Source organism: Seriola lalandi, unplaced genomic scaffold (assembly GCF_002814215.2).
Source record: "Seriola lalandi dorsalis isolate HSWRI2012SDOR001 ecotype SW California unplaced genomic scaffold, Sedor1 jcf7180002054519, whole genome shotgun sequence".
In the NCBI taxonomy this organism is placed as follows: Eukaryota; Metazoa; Chordata; class Actinopteri; order Carangiformes; family Carangidae; genus Seriola; species Seriola lalandi.
This window is the reverse complement of record NW_019525072.1, coordinates 1,900,385-1,920,101: the sequence shown is the minus strand read 5'-3', so window position 1 is coordinate 1,920,101 and position 19,717 is coordinate 1,900,385. Positions and strand designations below refer to the sequence as shown.

At 41.2% G+C, this 19,717-nt stretch overlaps 3 protein-coding genes across 5 annotated transcripts in view; 2 read left to right on the top strand and 1 right to left on the bottom strand.

Annotated features, from left to right (window-relative positions):
• Positions 1–80: 80 nt before the first annotated feature.
• Positions 81–1,960, top strand: snrnp25 (small nuclear ribonucleoprotein 25). The gene is made up of 5 exons (XM_023413953.2): positions 81–424; positions 992–1,082; positions 1,278–1,383; positions 1,487–1,561; positions 1,659–1,960. The coding sequence occupies exons 1-5, from the start codon at positions 212–214 to the stop codon at positions 1,714–1,716; spliced, it is 543 nt and encodes a 180-aa protein (XP_023269721.1). The 5' UTR covers positions 81–211; the 3' UTR covers positions 1,717–1,960.
• An 84-nt stretch (positions 1,961–2,044) lies between these two features.
• Positions 2,045–5,823, top strand: LOC147818706 (uncharacterized). Of its 2 annotated transcripts, XM_087175946.1 has the most exons (6): positions 2,045–2,160; positions 3,283–3,441; positions 3,596–3,730; positions 3,822–3,920; positions 4,337–4,484; positions 4,605–5,823. In XM_087175946.1, the coding sequence occupies exons 2-6, from the start codon at positions 3,300–3,302 to the stop codon at positions 4,711–4,713; spliced, it is 633 nt and encodes a 210-aa protein (XP_087032072.1). In that variant the 5' UTR covers positions 2,045–2,160; positions 3,283–3,299; the 3' UTR covers positions 4,714–5,823. The 2 variants fall into 2 exon arrangements, with proteins under 2 accessions (XP_087032072.1, XP_087032071.1); XM_087175945.1 differs by having other exon boundaries at positions 2,045–3,441.
• The window catches only part of mrtfbb (myocardin related transcription factor Bb), a 73,158-nt gene continuing 58,447 nt past the window's right edge, over positions 5,007–19,717 (bottom strand). For both annotated transcript variants that reach the window (XM_023413999.2, XM_023413998.2), the window contains exons 5-17: positions 18,856–18,921; positions 13,964–14,019; positions 13,777–13,852; positions 13,382–13,543; positions 12,429–12,610; positions 11,823–11,969; positions 10,661–10,908; positions 10,265–10,397; positions 9,245–10,171; positions 8,324–8,434; positions 7,903–8,034; positions 7,739–7,799; positions 5,007–7,635 (exon numbers count right to left, since the gene is read on the bottom strand). In XM_023413999.2, coding sequence (XP_023269767.1) covers positions 7,172–7,635; positions 7,739–7,799; positions 7,903–8,034; positions 8,324–8,434; positions 9,245–10,171; positions 10,265–10,397; positions 10,661–10,908; positions 11,823–11,969; positions 12,429–12,610; positions 13,382–13,543; positions 13,777–13,852; positions 13,964–14,019; positions 18,856–18,921 — 2,765 coding nt within the window. In that variant the 3' untranslated portion in view covers positions 5,007–7,171. The remainder of the gene's footprint in view (positions 7,636–7,738; positions 7,800–7,902; positions 8,035–8,323; positions 8,435–9,244; positions 10,172–10,264; positions 10,398–10,660; positions 10,909–11,822; positions 11,970–12,428; positions 12,611–13,381; positions 13,544–13,776; positions 13,853–13,963; positions 14,020–18,855; positions 18,922–19,717) is intronic.

The window sequence follows — 19,717 nt, the reverse complement described above, 5'->3', positions numbered from 1 at the left end:
AAATAATTAAGCTATGTCTGAAATTACGTCCACTAAGGGGAACGATGTATATTGAGCAACGTTATCCTTCCGGTATATCATTTGTACCGTACACAATTATTTACTTGCATGGGTTCGTAGTTTTCAGTTGAGAAGATAAAAGGTTTGTCTGCGGTATTTGGTGAATCTGAGTCTCAGTAAAGCGGCTCTGCTGCTGCTTTAGCGCCTGGTGATGGAGGAGCAGAGTCGAGACACCGCTGGAGGAGCACAGTCTGCGGGGGAAGATGAGGAGGAGGTGAAAAAGGAGGACCTGGCAGATGTGGCAGCACCTGATGCAGAGGAGGAAGATGAGGAGGCTCTTCCTCACTCAGAGATCCTGGATATTTTCGAGGAGGGACTTGCTCGACTTGTGCAGGACCCTTTACTCTGTGACCTGCCAATTCAGGTGCCCTGTCCATCATATACTGAGATGTCTATAACTCACACCCACACTTAAAAAGTTAAATTCTGTCTCCACATTTCACAGAAGCCAGGTCGACTGTCTGTAGACCTCTGAGATGAAACTGTGTTTGTGTATGAATCAAAGGAAGGATATGTAAACTTATAAAACACTGACAGTTCCCATGTAGGTTGATAAAAGACTCTTGAACAGATAAAATACCAGAAAACTGTAGTCACTCTACAGTGCTTCAGTTTCTCTGAAGAGGTCTTTTATTTTTATTTTTTTTAATTCATAATACACATTTTATAAACATGTGCTTTTGAGAATATGGTTTTGAGAGCTCAAGAGCCCAAGGTGACATCTTCTGATTGCGTTTTGTCTGATCAGGTTATCCATTAATAATAGACAAGGGACAAATATTTACATCTGAGAAGCCAAAAGAAAAAACTGTCTGTCATTTTTTTTTATCTGAAAAATGCTCAGATGATCAATGAATTATCAAGCTTGTTGGCAATTCATTTTCTGTCGATTGGTTATTTAATTAATTCAATAATGATTGTGTGTTTCTAGGTGACTCTGGAGGAGGTAAATTCTCAGATTGCTTTGGAGTATGGTCAGGCCATGACCGTGAGGGTTTTAAAGGCGGATGGGGAAGTAATGCGTAAGTGTTGAACTGTTTCTGTGCAGTTCATTTATTCTGATTACATCTTTTCTGTTTTTTCTTCAATGGGTGGACATCACTACACAATTTGTATTATTATTATTATTATTATTTTTATTTTTATTTTAAATAATGTTTTTTTTTCAATTTATTTTTCCATTTATAACTATTATTTAAAAAATGTTTCTCCCTAAGCCATAGTGGTGGTGCAAAATGCAACTGTCCTTGATCTGAAAAAGGCCATTCGCAGATTTGTGGAGCTGAAACAACAACGTGAAGGTGGAGTGAAACATGTCAGCTGGTAAACACATGCATCCAAACACACACGCACACACACACACAAACTTTTTTTTAAATTAAAGAGATTTTAATATTTGTAATGATTTGCCTCCTTTCTTTAACAGGAGATATGTTTGGAGAACGTTTCATTTGATGTTTCAGGGGGAAAAGCTTGAAGATGACAAGATGAGGCTTAAAGAGTAAGTGTATAGAATTATCTCATAATTTGACTGTGAGTTCATGATCATCAACACTGTTTGACCAGTTTTCCCTCTCTTTGATTTTAAATATCTTCAGCTATGGGATCAGGAACAGAGATGAAGTGACGTTCATGAAGAGACTGAGGAAAAAGTGAAATGTCACAGTTGAAATGACGTTGACAAAGTATTCTTCATAATTCAACTTGTTTTATTTGAAGTGTCGAACATCTCTATACACATTATGAACTCCCACTTTACAAACTCTGCTGTTTCTTAAAGGGACTACATGTAAATATGTGGAATACTGGCTGTTAAGCCCCCCCCCCCCCCCCCCCCCTTTTTTTTACCATGATTTTTGTATGATTTTCTGCAAATATTAAAATATATGACTGTATTTTATTTTGTGTTTTGGGTGTTTGTGTCTTATTTGAGCTTGCATCTCAAAAGGAGCGTCCTGTAACATTCTCCTTAGAGGGCAGTTTTAAATGTAACCTGATGATTTGAATATTTTCCTGGTAGAAATGAACACTACATGCCCTTGTTTACCTAGTTTGAATGTTATCTGCACAGGACACACTGGAAGCGGCGGAGGGAATTAGGTAATGCACATCGTTTTTCTTAAACATAATAATTTTCTGTTTAATACGGTTTGAAGTAAACTTTATGAAGACTAGTAGTTGAGATGTTTGAGTAAGGTTTCAGCTTCTTACAGTGTAGTAGTGAGTACAGTACAGTTACAGTGATAAGTGCTGGACTTGAGATTTACGTTATGCTGTTAATGCGAAGTGTTGCTTTGAAAATTAACTTCCAGCATTTTAATCTACAAGTTTAAATGATTGTTTTGATACATCTGCTGCCTCAACACTTGAAAAAACCCCCCAAAAAACAAATTGTTTTACAGATTTTTTGTCTATTTGTTTTTTTTGTTTTTTTAAAGGAAATCGACTCAATCTTAAACTTATTTTATAACCAACCAAACTGAAGTGGGTGTTTTGTAATATGAGTTGAATGTATAGGACTTGGTACAGTGAACAGTAAGAGTGCCTTTCATGGCCTTTCACTAGTTTGTGTAACGTAAATTTGTGTTTACTGCTCACAAGAGAGTAACAATAATAAACTTCTTCTGTTGTATAATTCAGCTATAAATGGTTAATGTGCAGCCAACACAGAAGGCATCATAACAATAAGCCTCTTTACTGAATCATTTGGTCTGCCATATTTTGAATCCTGTGTGTCAGTTCATATTTCAGGTGAAATATGCAAACGGTATCTGTAAATACATTTTCCTGTTAAGGATGAAAGGATTTAAGATTAAAATGTGAATGTGAGAAGAATATAAATCAAAAGTGACCTGATATGATGCCAATATAACATTGGAAACAAAAAAGACCATCTGTTGTTTGAATCCATAAACATAATGTAAAAAAAACCCCTCTTAACTTATATTTGTTATTATTACAGTATTATTGTTCTGCTGTAGAGAGGTCTTTATTTTGAAAGTGTGGTCGCATACAGCATGCATATATTTTTGCCAGTAACATTTAGTCTTCTCATGACGAAACCTGCTAAATCCAACTTTCCTTCTTTTCTTTTTTTTTTTGCATTTCCACTATAAACACACAGTATATACACACCTCTTAACCACAGGAACATTGTGTACAGTGAAGACCCTAACATATGAGATTTAGGCTCAAAAACAATCCCACAATCCCTATTTTCAGTCTTTTCAGCTTTCACCATGACGTCTTCAGAGAAAGATCTGAAGAAGATCTCCTCAGAGCTGAACCACCTTTCACTCAAAAGGCAGCAACTTCTGGAGAGGAAGAAAATCCTGAGCATATTTCAGGAATTAAGGAATCGTGCTGAATTTGGACAAACAGGTGACACGTGGAAGCAAGAAAGAAATTTCTAAGCAAAAATGAGACAGATATTTGGCACTTGATAATAAAGTAGCTTAGTCTTTTGCATATTACACACCAAGAATACTTATTCCCTGGTGCCTTTGCTGTCATATGTATTTTTTTTTTCTACCAGAGGAGGCAGCCTCAAATCAGTCTGAGATTGACAACATCGATGACAAACTGAAACAACTGACTGAAAGAAAGGCTGAGCTCCAGAAAAGCCGCGACACCCTCCTCAGTGGCAATGATAAGATGAAATGCACTAAAGGTGAGTTCTGATTTACTGCAGCAAGTCATCACTCACTCCGTCGTTCTTTGAACTTGTAACCACCTTTTTTTTTTTTTTCCTTCTCTGTTAGAGGTTACGTTCAAGTCCACTCAGAAGAATGAGTGTGGTGATCCTGATCTTGCTACTGGCATAAATATTTTCTATGTTGAGGCTCCACCTATGATCCCTGGTGAGTCAGTGATGCTCATTTTAACACTCACACCTAGTGAGGACAGGATGGAGGGACTTTGGGGTCTGTGTCAGGCCTACATCAGTATAAAATGACAAAAAATAAAATATAGTGCTTCATCTGAGCAACGCTTTTGCACTAATAAAGGTGAAAAATTCATTCATTTGCTAGAGTGCTTGACATTCACTAGACTGTTGTACTTGAACTGAAAAAAACCTAGATCTCATTATGAGCTGTACAACACTCTGCAGTCAATGAAACCTATTTATTCAACCGAATCATCTGATTGTCAAAGGTTTTGACGACACAGCCTGAACATTTGTTTTTATTTCTGAATGATTTAGAGAAATAATGAATGAAAACAAGTTTTTTTTTTAATGATACAACTGTCACTGTCGCATTTCTTCTCTTCACAGCCCCTAAAGTGATTCTGGACGTGGAAAACCTTCCCCCGTGTCCATCCAGGACACAGTGCCCAGAGTGTCGGCAGTTCGTCATGACAGAGACTTTCACCTCAGTCAGCAGTGTGACCTGGCTGGTGTGTGTCATGACAGCTTTGATTGGGTATGAACACCCCCCTCCCCCCTTTGTCCTGGAGAATTATTTGCCTGTTTGTATTTGTGCAGCCATGCGCATCTACTGTATGCCTCCATTTCATTTTTGTTCCTGTTCCTTGTTTCACAGCTGTGTGGCTGGATGTTGCCTCATTCCCTTCTGCCTCGATTCGTTTAAATCTACCACACACAGATGTCCAAAGTGTCGAACATCAATCAGCACTATTAAAAAGCTCTGAGAGGAGAGCATGTGGTCGAAGAGTGAAGAACACTGAAGCGTTCAACCTAATGGTGAAGTAGTATTTCAGCAGCATGGCGCTCTTGTGCTCTTTTTCTTTTTAATGGAGCACAAGTCACAAGGGACGTGTGATGTTGACTTCCACAGACTGAGTGTTTGTAAATGTGTATTATATATTAGATTTTTAACCCAAAGTAAATTACATGAACTACATGAATTTGAATACACTGCAGTGCTTCTCTATTAAGGCTTGTAAACAGTCTATTTGTTAAAAACACCTACAAAAATGAAACCTTTTGTTGTACAGTTTTTTAATGACAAGCACTGAAAGGTAAATGATGTACTGCGGATGCTCATAGGCCGAGTGTGAAATCCCAAATATTCTCTGTATTTACAAAAAAGAATTGCTACATTTGTATAAAAGGTAACATAAATACACAATGTGTAAAACATGTGGCATACAAACTATGCATTAAAATGTTTCTTGCTGTTGCGTTATAGTAAAGACAAAATCATCTCATTCCAGCATATAATCCATAAAGGGTGACATTTGAATAGTCAAATGAGGCACTAAAAAAAAAGAAGGAAAAAAAAAAAAAAGGAACCAATCACATGAGTCCTTTTCACAACAGTTCCTTCAACATTCAGATGTGTTCGTAAGCGATGCTCCAGATAACCTGCAGAGGCAGACGGTGAATCCGTAACAATTCAACAAAACAACAGAGTCAGTACACTGTCCATTAGGCTCAAACACACCCTGCCCCCCCCAGCAGCGGAGCGCCAAGACGCTGTTGCTGCTGTCGTGCACCGCGTTGTGCATAATGGTTTATTTGACACTGAATGTTATTTCCTTCATACCAGAAGTCATCTTTTGCATAACAGAAAAGCAGATGTGGCCAGCAGGTGTCACTACTACACAAATCAACTGTGTTGCATTAGGGTTATTTCAGTATAAAAAGAAGGTAAAACACAAATGCACTCTGGATCATACTCATGAATACTGTTATATCTCTGTAGGTTGTGTGTTTGTCACTGTGTAATGCTCTGCACAGAGATCATGCCTATGTTTGCACTTCTACCTTCTTGAATAAACTACCTGACCAAAAAAGAAGCTGACCTTAATTCAGTCATTTTAAACCCTGGAAGAGTCAGTCTGCCAGACTTAAAGCAGTGAATGATGTTCCTATGACAGTTTATTATTATTTATTTGGACAGAGTCTTAACAGAGCAAGACTGTAACTATAAGTGAAGATTCTCCTTTTTTTAAGCTTATAGGACAACTGGTCTTACAAGATTACACACAGTGTACAGATGCACACTCATTTTTGTAGTTTTCCCATGACTCATGATAGTAAAACAAGATTCGTCTGATCTGCAAGAACTTCTGTCAGACATGCTTGACATTTAGTGCTTGTGTGTTTACAGTCTGTTCTCATAGTTGTAATTTCTGCTATTACCACAGTCAACACAACAATGTACATTCATAAAAATCGGAGGGCAAAGAGGGCAAACGTGAGAAGAGATTGATAACAAACGAGCGGCATAACTTAAGATTGAAATCTAAAACAGCCATTAGCAGTCCAATGTTAGTCAGTCTCCACAGATAACCAGAGGGTTTACAGACCTCAAAGGACTGATTCATCTGTCAAAAAGCAGAGCAGAGCTACCCACACCTCCGAACAGCTCTTATTCTCCCAGGGAAACATATTAATCTCTCCCTTAAATAATTAAAAATGATGTTTATCTGAAATGGCCTGTAGGTGTACAGAATCCAACTTAACAGAACCCAGTCCCAGTTCAAGTGCAGTTGTTCTGGATTTTGTCCGTCTTCAACAATGTTTCAAAACATCCATTGATAGATTCATCGGTGCCAAACTCAGATGAACTTGACTTTATCTTTATCACACAATCATGTATTTTTCGGGTAACAGAGAGTACAAAGTACAAATCTGACATATTAATGGTCTGGATCCAGATTGCAGAGCTGAGATATTTTCCCGGACTGCACTTTTAAACCTCCGTGACCCCCTTCCTCTCCTACCCTGCACTCCTCCTAGTGAGATGGGATGTGACTGATTGGGCAATAAACACACATGGGACGCTCGCATAGATATGACCATGGCTAGTGTGCTGCTTCAGCCATTAGAGGGTTCGTGTCCCATCTGCACACCACAGAAGGCTTCTCCTGCAGTTGAGTTAGCATTAGGTGGTGTGTCTGACTCTACACCCTCTACCTTTTCCCAAAAATTGGCAGTTCCTGATGCACACTCATTCTGGCATCCACTAGTCCAAGTGACATTTTTCCTGCTCTTCTTTGCACAGTTACATGAGTAAATGTACTGTTTGATTACAAATAATACGCAGTAAATGGATTACATACAAGTAATATATTGATTAATATGCCTTATATTGATAACACACCAGTTATGCGTTGATTGATGTAAATTACCTCAATTCCATCAACACAGTTCATGAGGGTCCAGGAAGTCAGAGGAGAAGACACCCACTGGTGTTGACATGTCCAAAGGGTTGACCCCCTCTGCTGGCACAGACAGGGTAAGGTCCAGCCAGTCCATATTGTCAATGTTGGTGTTATGCAAGGTCAAAGCAGAGGGCGGTGTGTTTTCATTAAAGTCCACATCCATGGCGTCTATGGGTGAGTGTAACTCCTCTATCAGCTTCAGTGTTTGTGGCTCTGTGTCAGCACCTAGTGTGCAGTCCAAGAGGGTGTCAAGCTGGGTGTCAGAGGTCAGTGCTGCCAAGGTGGTTGAGGGTTTAAGGGGTGAAGAAGGCAGCTGGGCCACTTGAACCATGGGAGGAGGGCGTGATAAAACCATGTTGATAGGAAGGGTGGTAACGCTGGCGGTCACAGGGAGAGGCTTGTCCAGGCTGGGAGGATCCTGTCTGATGAAGGGGGAGATCTCTGGAAAAACACATGCAGAACAAAAAGTGTGAATAAAAATAAAAAAAACATTATTATGTTGAATTTAAAAAAAAAAAAAAAAAAAAAGTCCAGTATTTCTCACCACCGCTCTCAATCAACACGTCAAACAGGTCATCCATCTGCTGGCTGGCTGCAGTGGGACCCTGCAGAGGAACAGTAACCAGCAAATGTTTCAGTGGCTATAGTGACAACTTAAAGATATATAATGTACCAAACAGTACATTTCATTGTTATTTCATTTTTCACCTGAGCAGCTGTTAGCATGCTGCGTGTCTGTTTAACTGCATCCTCATAGCGGGGTGGGTCTTTACACTTTGACACATGGTTTGTGAATGTTGGCTGCTGAAAGATCAACGGTGGCTGGCTGGGACCGGGAGACTGTTTAAGAGGAAAACACAACAGTCACTTACACCACATGGAAGACAGGACACATCTCATACAAACCGTCATTCAAATGCAGCTCACATTGCACAAAGAGGTAAAACGGTTATGTAACGGTTATGCATTGATTATGAAAATGACTTCGTTTCCATCAACACAGTTCATGAGAGTCCGGGAGAAGACGGCCACAAACGGTAAACATCAGTCTAAACAGTGGCTGCAAGGTGCTTTGCAGGAAAAGAAAAAAGAAACGGAAAGTAGAAGAGACTAAAGGGTCATTCTCTACCTTATTCCTCGGGCCTTTAGGGACGGGCTGGTTAGCAGCGGCTCCTGCAGGACATCCACTTGCTGGGAATGTGTTGAGTAAGCTTTGTGCTGTGGTATCCATCCTCCACGTCTGAAGGGGAATTTAGACAAGTCAGCATGGAGGCATGCATTAATGCAATCAATGTGGATAAATGCTTTCTGCTTCAACGGAAAAGTAGTGCATTGCAACACGCACTCTCCGTGGGAGATACTTCTGTTTAAGTATCCAAGCAGCAGTGAATAGTGTAGCTGGGAATAAGATCAAATGCTTTTAAGCAAAATAACTTAAATTGAATTGCTGTGGGCCCCTCTTTAGCTGAGGCATCACCACAATTCAGCCCTCTTGTGACAACAGTGTTTGCAGTGCTATGCAGCACAACTCATGAGTGCTGTGTTTGCATTGAGCTGCGGTCTCTGTTGCTAATTCTGGCTGCAGGCTAGGCTCCGAGCAGAGGGACGACAGAGGGCAGTAAGGGCGAGACGGTCAGGCCTCACTCAGCACCTGCTCCAGAAGCCCATGTTTCCACAGGCCTTCTTTTGATGTGAGTCGAAGATTTCACCACCCAGCTGAGGCCTGTTATTACCGTGGCAACAAGGACGATGTATTACCCGTGGTAGTACGTAATTGATTGTTAGTGAGAAAAACACATGATATGTGATATATTGGGCAGTGCCATCAAAAACATTGGACCACATCTATGATGTGCAACTTAATGACAATTTACTGCACAGAAAACAGACTTTATGATTTCAGGTGCACACACGCTTCACGTCCGGGTGATCGCATACAATTCAAGTGTGTGTGTTTTGAAGGAATCCAAATCTAGCACAAAATCACAGCTGATAGTGTTGACTAATAAGGAGGCAGACCGAGGCAGTCTGCGCAAATGTGTTTTCTTACCTTTGTCAGTGACTGAGTGTGAGTGCTGCATTGCTGTTGTAATGCTGCTGAGGCCTCTATTTTCTGTGGCACCTGTCCAGAGGTCTGGATGAGGCCTGCGGCTGCGCTGCTGACAGTAGGATGTAATTTGATGCCGTTGGCTGGGAGCTGGATAGTGACTGCTGAGGCAGGAAGGGATGCAGGCAGGAGGATCTGTGCTCCAGCTTGGACAGACTGCAGGGCTTCAGGCTGCTTGATGGTCTGATGGCTGATGATGAATTGATTTGGAGCAGCTAAGTGGCTCTGATCTGCAGCCTCCTCCTGTTTGACTAACACTGGCAGACCAGGAGAGCTGCAGGACATGGAGCAGTTTAAGGGGGACCTATTTTCCTCTTTGACCTGGATGGGAGCAAGAGGGCTGAGCTGAGGTGGAGAATCTCCTTGCTGACTCCTCTTCTCCACCTCCAGCTGCATCTTCAGTTCCTCCACCAGCCTCTGCTCCTGCTCCAGCTTCCTCATCAGCTCCTCGATTTGACGCTCCTTCTCATGCAGACGTTTGTCCTTTTCAGAGTCCTTCTCATGCAGACGTTTGTCCTTGGCACAGTCCTTCTCATAGGACCTTGTCTCTGTGGGAAACTCCTCCTGTGGAGCTCTCTGAGGGGAGCTCACACAGGGAGCAGCGTAAGTTGGAGACAGAGCATCTGAAAGATTTGCCGGACTGTCTGCCATACTACTGTCCTCTATGCCCAGACTGGACACCTTAGAGGCTATAGGGGACACAGGTGGGGTTAGCCTTATGCTTTCAGACTGTGAGGCTGTTGTGACGGCTGTTGTTTCCACGGTAGCAGCAGAAGTCTCCTGATACAACTTTAGCCTCTCTATCAGGTCTGTCTTAGTCCCAGAAACAGGCAGAGATCTGCGTTTTAGTTCCATTTTCAGCTCAGCCACCTGTAAACATAACAGATCATCATCTCAAAACTCTGCTCTGCAGCATGCATGAGGTGCATATAGTCAGACTGTGTTCAGGCAGCAATGCGTCACCTTCATCTCATCCAGATTAGCTGGTAAATGATCCGGCCTGCGGTTTGGTCGAGTGTGGCGGTGCTGCGCAGGGGCAGACGCAGCGTTTCCACTCAGAACACTGGAACAGCTGGTTTGTACCTCAGTTGCTGGTCTGTTGTAATAAGATGGAAGAAAAAGGGAGTACAGAGTCTGAACTATTATCCATTTTTCACAATTAACAGCTTCTGTGTAGGAAACCTTGGGCAGGAAATGTAAAGTATTTAAGACAAACAGCAGCTGTGGTCAAACAGTTGTGGCAGTGAGCTTCACATTCTCTAAAACCAGGTGTGGGTATTTGATTGAGTTTGAAGAAACTTAAAATTCAAATGAAAAGGAATGTAAAAGGAATGTTTGCGTTGCTGAATGAAAACATACTTTACTGTGGCAGGCAGCACAGCCTGGTAGTTGTACTGCTGCTGTTGCTGGCTTAAGATCTGCAGCTGCAGAAACTGCTGCTGCTGCTGCAGGAGGCGGGCATAAGCAGAGTCCATCGGCACTTCGTTGAGCTCCTGCTTCTGGTCCGGAGGAATGTACTGATGGTACTTCAGCTTTTTCACCCATGGTTTGGGCTCTTTGCTCTTTTTGCTGCGGCTTTTATCGCCAGGTATCTTGGGCAGGCTTTGCTGCAGAGCACAACAAAGAAAAGGGGCATGTAAAACCTGAGCGGAACATCTGGAGGAAATTTGATCCCTGTGACTGATCTCAGTCCAGTTTATCAGGGAATACAGATAGCATTGCCAGTACCAACACTGCAAGACTTGGAACTGATACTGGATTTTTATAGCTTGAAGCGCTGAGGTGGAACATTGTTCTGACACCCGATGAGAACTGCAGGATGAGGAAACGGGTAGTGGAAATGTGACCCTTATTGTTTTACCACCTGCAATTACAGGATACACATGAAAATGGCCTGGCATAAGAGCAGCAGGTTCTAACTATGAAACCAGAAACTCAAGTTGGGTTAAGCAAGCACACACCCTCCAATTTGTCAAATTCATTCCCCTATCATATTCCAAGGGAGGGAGAGTTCATCTTATGCTCGGAGGATAACTGGATTATGATAAATGCACAAGTCATTGCTTCACCCCCGTCCTTTGATTTTTGGCTTAGATTTTACGCAGCCTGAATGAGGAGCCTGCCTGAGCCAGTCTGTCATTTGACCCTAATTGAAGACAAACTGTGGCTGGCACAGATTTAAAACCACGGATTTGTTAAATGACTTTAAACCCTGTTGTTCTTTGAACTGCGTTTGACTTGGCTGAATACTGACTTTCAGTTCACCCCTAAACTGAAGTGACTTTCAGAATGACAAAACACAGACTCTGTATCTTCTGACACTGTATCTATCATAACATTCCCAAAGAAAACAAAAAACCCACGCAGTAAATAAATCAGAGAGACAGAGAGCTGAGGACCAGCGGTCAGTTTCATATCAGCTGATTATAAACTAAATGAACTCATCCTTTAAAAAAAAAAAATCACTGCTACTTAAGTTTAAGAAGACTTTGAAATGACCTCTGCCAAACTTGGAGCTCACCTTCACAAGAACTGGCCCTGGTGTGATACTGGGGACAACAGTGGTGATTGGCTGAGGTGTAGATGCTCGTGGATTGCTTTGTTGCTCGTTGGTAGAGACGAGGTTGACTACATCTGGTGTGGACTGTGAGTTGGGTGGCGGGGATTGCTAAGAAAAGAGGAGACCGAGAAAAAAAAACTCGTGAGCCGTTCAGTCAGCACAGTGAAGCCGCTACACCTGTTAATCATCATCTCACGCAGGACAAGAAAAGCACCTCAAATGAAGTTGTATAACCAAAAACAGGTTAATAAACATTCAGAAAAAAAAAAAAAAAAAATGAGCACGATATGTTCCAACAAATTGTGAAAAATACATTATACATGGTTAGAACACTGTGTGCAAGCACTAAATGAAGTTAACTTGGGTTTCAAAATATTATTTTTCTCATAAGTGAAAAATTCTACCAGTGACATCAGATAACTTGCGAATTACAATCAAATGCAGTGTTCAACCTTCCCCACCATGAAAAGTTTCTTATAATTTTATGAATCTAGGTTAGAAAACTTGAAACGTGAAGAAGGATAGTCTATGATTTAAAAATTGCAACGGTTCACAGTATTGGTTTACCTGTTTGGGAGAGTTTAATTGAGAGGAGGATGAAGTGGCCTCAGTCCCTCCAGACTCTCTTAGAGAGGCCGAGGTGGAGCTGGGAGTTTCCTGGCTGGAAGGCTGTTCTGGTGATAAGGCATCACTGCTGTCCTCATCAAAGCTGTAAACATCTGGTGTCTTAGAGTAGTTTACCTTATCACCTATGAGGCCAACATCAAACATAAACAAGTACGCCTTATTATTTGTTTAAATGGTATATCAAAACTGAAAAAAAAGAAAGAATTTTTAACATTTGCTGACAATTCAGACACACAGCGAATGCCGTCTGTGTATATACTGTTTATCTTTCATGACTGCAAAAGGAAAACTTGAGTTATCAGTGACTACAGAGTAAGGCAGCAATGTACAGGTAACAATACAGTAGAGATGTAACACCAGCCATGCTAGCGGCTCTGCACGTCAGCATGCTAACATAGTCACAGTGGCAATGCTAACATGTCATGTCATAAGTCATGCTATCACCAAAGTCACTAGGCTTCATCCTCTAGGTTCCAAATTCAGTGGTAATCCATCAAACAGTTGTTGAGATATTTTAGTGTAGACCAAAGTGGTGCACCCACCGACGGATTGACATTGCTGTCCCTAAAGCTATGGCGCTAAAACCAGCAACACAAATACAGGGGAAATTGAACATGCAGGTAGCCTACAAATATATTATTCTGATAAAAGGTGAAATGGTGAAGGCTGGAATGTAGATATCATAATTCATAAAATGCTGATCAGTTTTTAAGTAAGGGCCAACTTCTCAGTACCAGGCAGATAAGTTGCCCATCACTGAGTAACTTTCTGGGTGTCACTGTAAGTAGTGAATTGTTGGTGGTGAACATGACACCAAAGTGGGCTAAAACAATAACTTTTAATGGCTTAGGTCTTCTAACAGTGAGGATATAATCATGGTAATGAGTCTGTACCATTGGTGTCCTCTTCGCCAGCAGAGTCCACAGGCAGGATGTTCTTCTCCACCAGCTCCATGGGTCCAGGACGCTGTGCAATCTTCTCATTGAGATCATCAGCCAGTCTGGCCCTCTTCAGCTTCATCTGTGTGGCCTGCAGGGAGGGCTCAGCCTGGGTCTCTGATAAACACACAGAGGATCATTGGCTATGATCTGGCCAACATCCGTCAGCCTCTTAACTGCTTCGTCAGGGTGACTCACAGCAGCTTCAGTCGGAACTCACACAGACATTTATCTGGTTTTAACTTTGTAAAACAAAACAGGCAGTAGGCTCAGACAGATGAATAACCACCATATTCATCTCCGTTATCTCACCACTATTAACCATTAAGAACACACAGCAGGATGATCACCTTGTAGGATGTGCATACGGACCAGCTCAGATCGCTCGGGTCTGCTGCAGAGTTTGTGCTTTAAGAAGTTTCCGGTCTGTTAAGAAAATGGAAAGTTTTTTTCTTAATATTATGAGAATATAATTTAGATGTAGATTAATAAAATCATGACACCCTGCAGTGTTGATGACATTAGTTGATGTCTTACCTTAGCTCTCTCCAGGCTGCGAATCTGCTCATGAAAGGCCGCCGGTGTTTTCAGAGCTGTAAAAGGTGAATAAACAACATCTACTTGGTCACTATGTTTCCACATACAAGCAAACAGCTCCTTCCATTTTAAAACAAATGATTTCTGCTGTTATGACAAAGTACCTGTAAGTTATTGATTTATTTAATGCACTTAATCATGATGTCCTTTTGAAATCTATACAGATTTTAAAATTATGGGCATCTAGTGTGTAAATAGGCCTAAAAAAGTTCTAATTACTTAGGAACAATATCAACTGGTCTATGTATAAAAAACACAAGATGATACATCACTTCTTTGCATCACCGATGTCAAATCAATACAAACCGCATGTAAGTGATGACCTTCATTTCAGCATTTCTATTGTGTTCTAAGTAGTAAAACTTTCCAAAATTCTCTGGTCAGTTTTGGGACCTACAATCCAATATATTGATAATTTATCACTTACATCTGGCATCAACTACTTTTGGTTATACCGTGACTTAAGACACCACACCCAATTTATCGACCAACCTTCCATTCTTTTCAAAAGTACGAGAAAGAGCTGTGTCAGCAGCTTTCAGCTCACATATCTCACAGTAATCTTTTTGAACCTTTTCAGTCTGCTGTCAGGCCAAGTCACTCCACTAAGACTGCACTTGCTGACGTGGTTAATGATCTTCTGCTCACAACATATTCAGATTCCACCTCTGTGCTTCTCTTACTTGTTCTCAATGCAGCCTTTGATTCCACAGATCACTGTATACTCCTAGACCGACTGGAAAAAACATTTGGCGTCTGTGTTTTCTACAATAATAACACCAATATTTTTTGATGTGACATATGGAGTACCCCAGGGCTCTGTTCTTGGCCCTCTGCTTTTCCTCTCTTTATATTTCACCTCTTGGCTGAATTATAAGCAGTAATGGAATTAATTTCCACTGTTACGCTGAAGATTATATTTGATACTATGCGCTTATGATTTATATATATGATGATCATGACTATTTTTGTTTGATTTTATTTTCTTTCTTCTTCCTTTTATTTGAATATTGTATCTTACCTTGTGTTATCATTGTATTTTGTTGTTGTGAATTTAATTAATTAGCAGAAGTTCATATCGGCTGGTTGAATCGTCTTTTACTTCAACTCCACTGGGAAATTTTTTAAGTCAAGTCAAGTCCTCTTTATAATGTTTGGCCTGTGGCTGGCCTTTCGTAGCACATTGACGTGGATTGTTGAATCACATATCTATCTTTTAGATGTATTTTGATTGACAACTGGTGTGTGCTATGATTTATTAATTGTAGAGTTTTGTTACTTCAATTCTGACAGATGTCCTACCTTTACTTCACATGGTTCAGTTAGTTGATTAATTAATTAATGGTGATCTTACAATCAAAAAGGGGGGGAACTGTGAGGGAATTGTCTTTCTTTCAGTCTACTTTTTCTCAGTTTGCTGGCTCACACAAACTCTACAAGGGTAGGTTATGTCATACAGAGCTCATATTGTTAGACAATAGCTCAATGTTTAACTTCCATTATTATGTCCAGAAGGCCCCATTTCTACCCTCAGTAAACATGACAACCAAGGCCTTATAGATAAGGATGAAGGAAGAAGCAATAACTCAGAGAGGATCGCCCAGCTTCAGATAGTTCCAGATGCGGATAGTGATACAGTGTTAGTAAGGTACAAGGCAAGACGTGTAAAAATTATTAGGTAAGACATGAGATTATGTTTAGGTTCAAGTGACCAAAAGTCATATAGGTGAAGACTCTAGAATATTCTTATTTGAAAATGAAAGAAATGTGTGATGCAACATTGTGATGCCTGGTCTATATACACTCTGGAGGAATTGGTGTGGCATTACTCTGATTCACTTGACATTGTAATTCTCATCATTTCCCCTTGGCATGTCAAGCTTTCAATTAATACTTCTGCTTGAGACATCAGAAATCTCCTTCTGAACATCTGAAGTCTCCTAGTGAGCTCACAAGAATTTCCACAACAATACTAGGCTGTATTTTCCCATATAAACTAATGACCCTTCTCAAATGGTCAAATCAGAGACCTTGTCTGCTGTGAAAAGCTGGGTGTCAAACAAATGTCCTGCTCCTAAACCACCACAAGATCTCCTAACTGAGATGGTGGTCATTGGCCCGACCATACATAGAAACCAGTTTGTAACAGTAACCTTGTGTGATTTATCAAAGTTGGACAGCCAAGAACCTTGTTGTTACATTTGATCCTGCCCTCTATTTTGATCAGCACACAGAAGACCTTTTTCACCTATATAACATAGATAGAATTTGGTCTTTTCGGTCCATGGCAGATGCTGAGACCGTAACTCACACCTTTGTGTTGTCCAGACTGGATTATTGTAATGGTTTTTAGGCCTGTCATTTGCCAGTAATAAAAGTCTTCAAATGGTTCAAAATGCTGCAACTGGATTTTTAACTAAATCCAGCAAATTTGACCAAATTACACCAATCTTTCATTGGCCCCACATCCATGACAGATCAAACTTTAAGGTGCTTTTGATGTTTTACAAAATCGTAAATGGGCAGGCCCCTTCACACCTGTCTGATCTCCTTAAACCTTATATCTGATCCTGTGCTCTTCCTTATATCCAATCTGTCAGGCTGCAAGCTCTTCCTCTAGAATAACCTCCCTGCCGAGGTCCAAACTTAAAACTCATCTTTTTATGCCTTAACTTTTAGTTAGTGTCTGGCTACTCCCGCCGGTGGGTGAGTCTCAATCTCAATGAATCCATTAAACCTAGTACGTACAACATAGTCCATGATGTCCTGCTGATGAGGTTCCTGTAAACTTTCTGTGGTTATCAGAAAGTTTGTATTTGTATCTCTCTAATCCTCTGTTTGTTTATTCCCTGAAGCACATGAGCATCCAGGCTGTGTGCCTCTCTCTCTCTCTCTCTATCCTCCTATTTACTCCTCCCTGTCCTCTCTTTTCACTCAGGCTCTCTTGGCTGGACCATCTACCATCCTGGGACCTCTCTCCCTCTTCCGGCTGTCAGTGCCTCATTACAGATGTTTTAGATCTGGATCTTTGTCTTGGAGGAGTCCCAGCCTCCTCCCTGTCTCTCTGTCCGTTTGTGTGTTTGTTTCCTTCTCCTAGACGTGTGAATTATGTGTATGTTCTTGTGGTCTATCCTCTTTCCAAGTCTTTATGATGGAGAAGAGGTCATGTAGCTCAGATCTTATCTGTTGGCGACACCTGGAAGTTGCTCAGTGTCCTCCCAGATCATATTCTTCATTAATGTTACACTCCATGATGTTGTCATCCCATTGGTCCATACTGTAGATCTACTTCTTTGTGTTTCTACTCACTATACTTGACATCTATAGCATGTCCGTCCATCCTGGAACAGGGATCACTCTTCCTGAGTTTTTTTTTTCTCCATTTGTTCCATTTATTAGGGAGTTTTTCCTCGACTGATTGGAGGGACAGAGGGTGTCATAATGCTGCATAGATTGTTAAGCCACTTGAGGCAAATTTGTGATTTGTGATATTGGGCTATATAAATAAAATTGGACTTGACTTGACTGTCTTCTCCTGGATATGGCAACAGTCACTTTCCACAATAACCTGGCTAAAGTGTAATCCATTTTTTCTATCATTATTTTCATGTGTTTTGTCTTTGTTCTGCATGAGTGTGACATTAATAATAAACAGAGGCTCATGGGAGTCCAACAGGAAGTGTCAGCTTTACTGATTCAAGCAGAGAGGAGATTGTTCCATGCAGAAAGTAACTCTTTGATCTCTCAGAATAAACCCATGCTGCTCTAGGCGAGGTCTGGCTCACTGACTAGTCACCTCTGCTATGATGAGCACTGTTTGCTTTAAAGACACTGGCCGGGGGGACGCTCTGAGGAGTGTGTCAGAGGAGCAAAGCAAAACATTCCTGCTCGTCACCTAAATCTCTGTGCATACCTACCATAAGACTATAAGTGTGGGAGTAGCAGAGTGCTTCAGTGGAGAATAGGAGGTTTGTGTGCAAACCATGCCTGACCAGGCCACAGAGAGGGTGACTGACCTCCACTGAAGGCTCAGTCGTTGACTCATTTGGCTGCGTGGAGCCAGAGAGGAGTTGAAAACCTGACTGCAGGAGACTTCTCAAGAGAGAACAGGACAAAGAGGAAGAGCTGTGTCGTTTTCTCTTTCTATCTTCCCAGCTATCAGCATGATTCTGTCACAGATTCAGCTTGTCTTTTATTAGGTGTTCTCTAAAACACAATGCTCACCCGGGGAAAGTAGCATAGGGACTGAGTCTGCTCCACTTGTGTCACATTAAAGGATGAATCTGGATGGTATTAAAGTAGGAGCTAGTCCTTTCTGGTTTGGCACTGGTGTGCTGCTTGGTGGCTGCTCTGTGTTAAATCTTTGAGTCATTCTCACCATTGCCTATGTTTACATGAGACCAATGATGCAACTATTAGTGGGAGTAGAATAAAACCTCACTATTTATAGAATAAAATTGATTTATATGCAGATAATGTAAGTTTGCCAATTACAAGAGTCATTAAAACAATATGGCAGTTTAATGTACAAACAATTACAAATGCAATCTTTTTTAAGCCTTGACAAGTGCTGGACTCAAAACATTTACTTAAGTAAAAGTAGCAATCATGCCACAAATACGCTCTCTAAAAGCCACAAAGATGCAGTACTCTGAGTAAAGCAGAAGATAGTTGTGAGAAAGAAAGGCACTCTGGAGTGAGGGCATCCTGGTTTCTTTCTTCGTGGCTGTCTGAATTTCCATACAGTAGTTGGCAGTCAATTAACCTCATTTTGTCAGTGTGAGTGTGAGTGTGAGGTAAGAGTTTTGTTAATGTCTGATGTGAATACTCACGTGGCATGATGCCTTGCTCCACAAGCTGCTCCCGAGTTCTCCTCTGCTGCAGACAGAGCTGGAGGACTGTGAGAGTGCAGAGACACAGAGGTCAGAGTTCAACTTTTACCATTCAGAGCCAACTCCGCTGCGTCAACTAACAACCATCTCTGGCTTTAAACTGTGAAACCTGCCAGACTTCAAATAAAACAAAGTACTTATTATTTCTCAATCAATATGCTACCCCAAAGGCCTGTTCACCACCACAGACATCCTATTCACTTCCTGTATGGTTTTAACTGGGGTTGTTAAAAGTACCACACATTTGACAACAGTTTGACTCAAATGTGATTGGCCGAGAGCCTTCCCAGTGAGAGTCAATATCTGTGTGGGATGCAAATGCATTTAGGAATCATGCAACGTAACAGCAGTGCAGAACACAAGCAGATAAAAGAGGGATTAATGTTAGAGCTGCAGTCACGATAAGGAGCAAAACTGGACATGGTCATGACGCCACAAAGAGCCGAGTGAGTTTTTAAAATGTAATCTTGCTGTGGAACATCAAAGACATGACTATCTTGCAGCAGAGACTGTTGAGTCTTGCATGTAGGCCCCACATAGAGTGGTTGTCCTCAGTCCTCAGTGTTGTTTTACCATCAATATAAACTGTAGTAAGACCCCAGTTTAAACATTTATAAACAAGGGAGCGTGGACATGTTATTTCAGTATAATAACACAGCTCCGTGCATGAAAAACAGTTTGAAGAGAAAGGTGACGGGTGATGGTGACGAATGAGGCAGCGGGTGTGAGCTACATGAGGCCCTTATCGTCACCACTGTAGTGAAGTGAGGCCAGCTTAGCTAGAGCTACTCAGTGGCTGGGG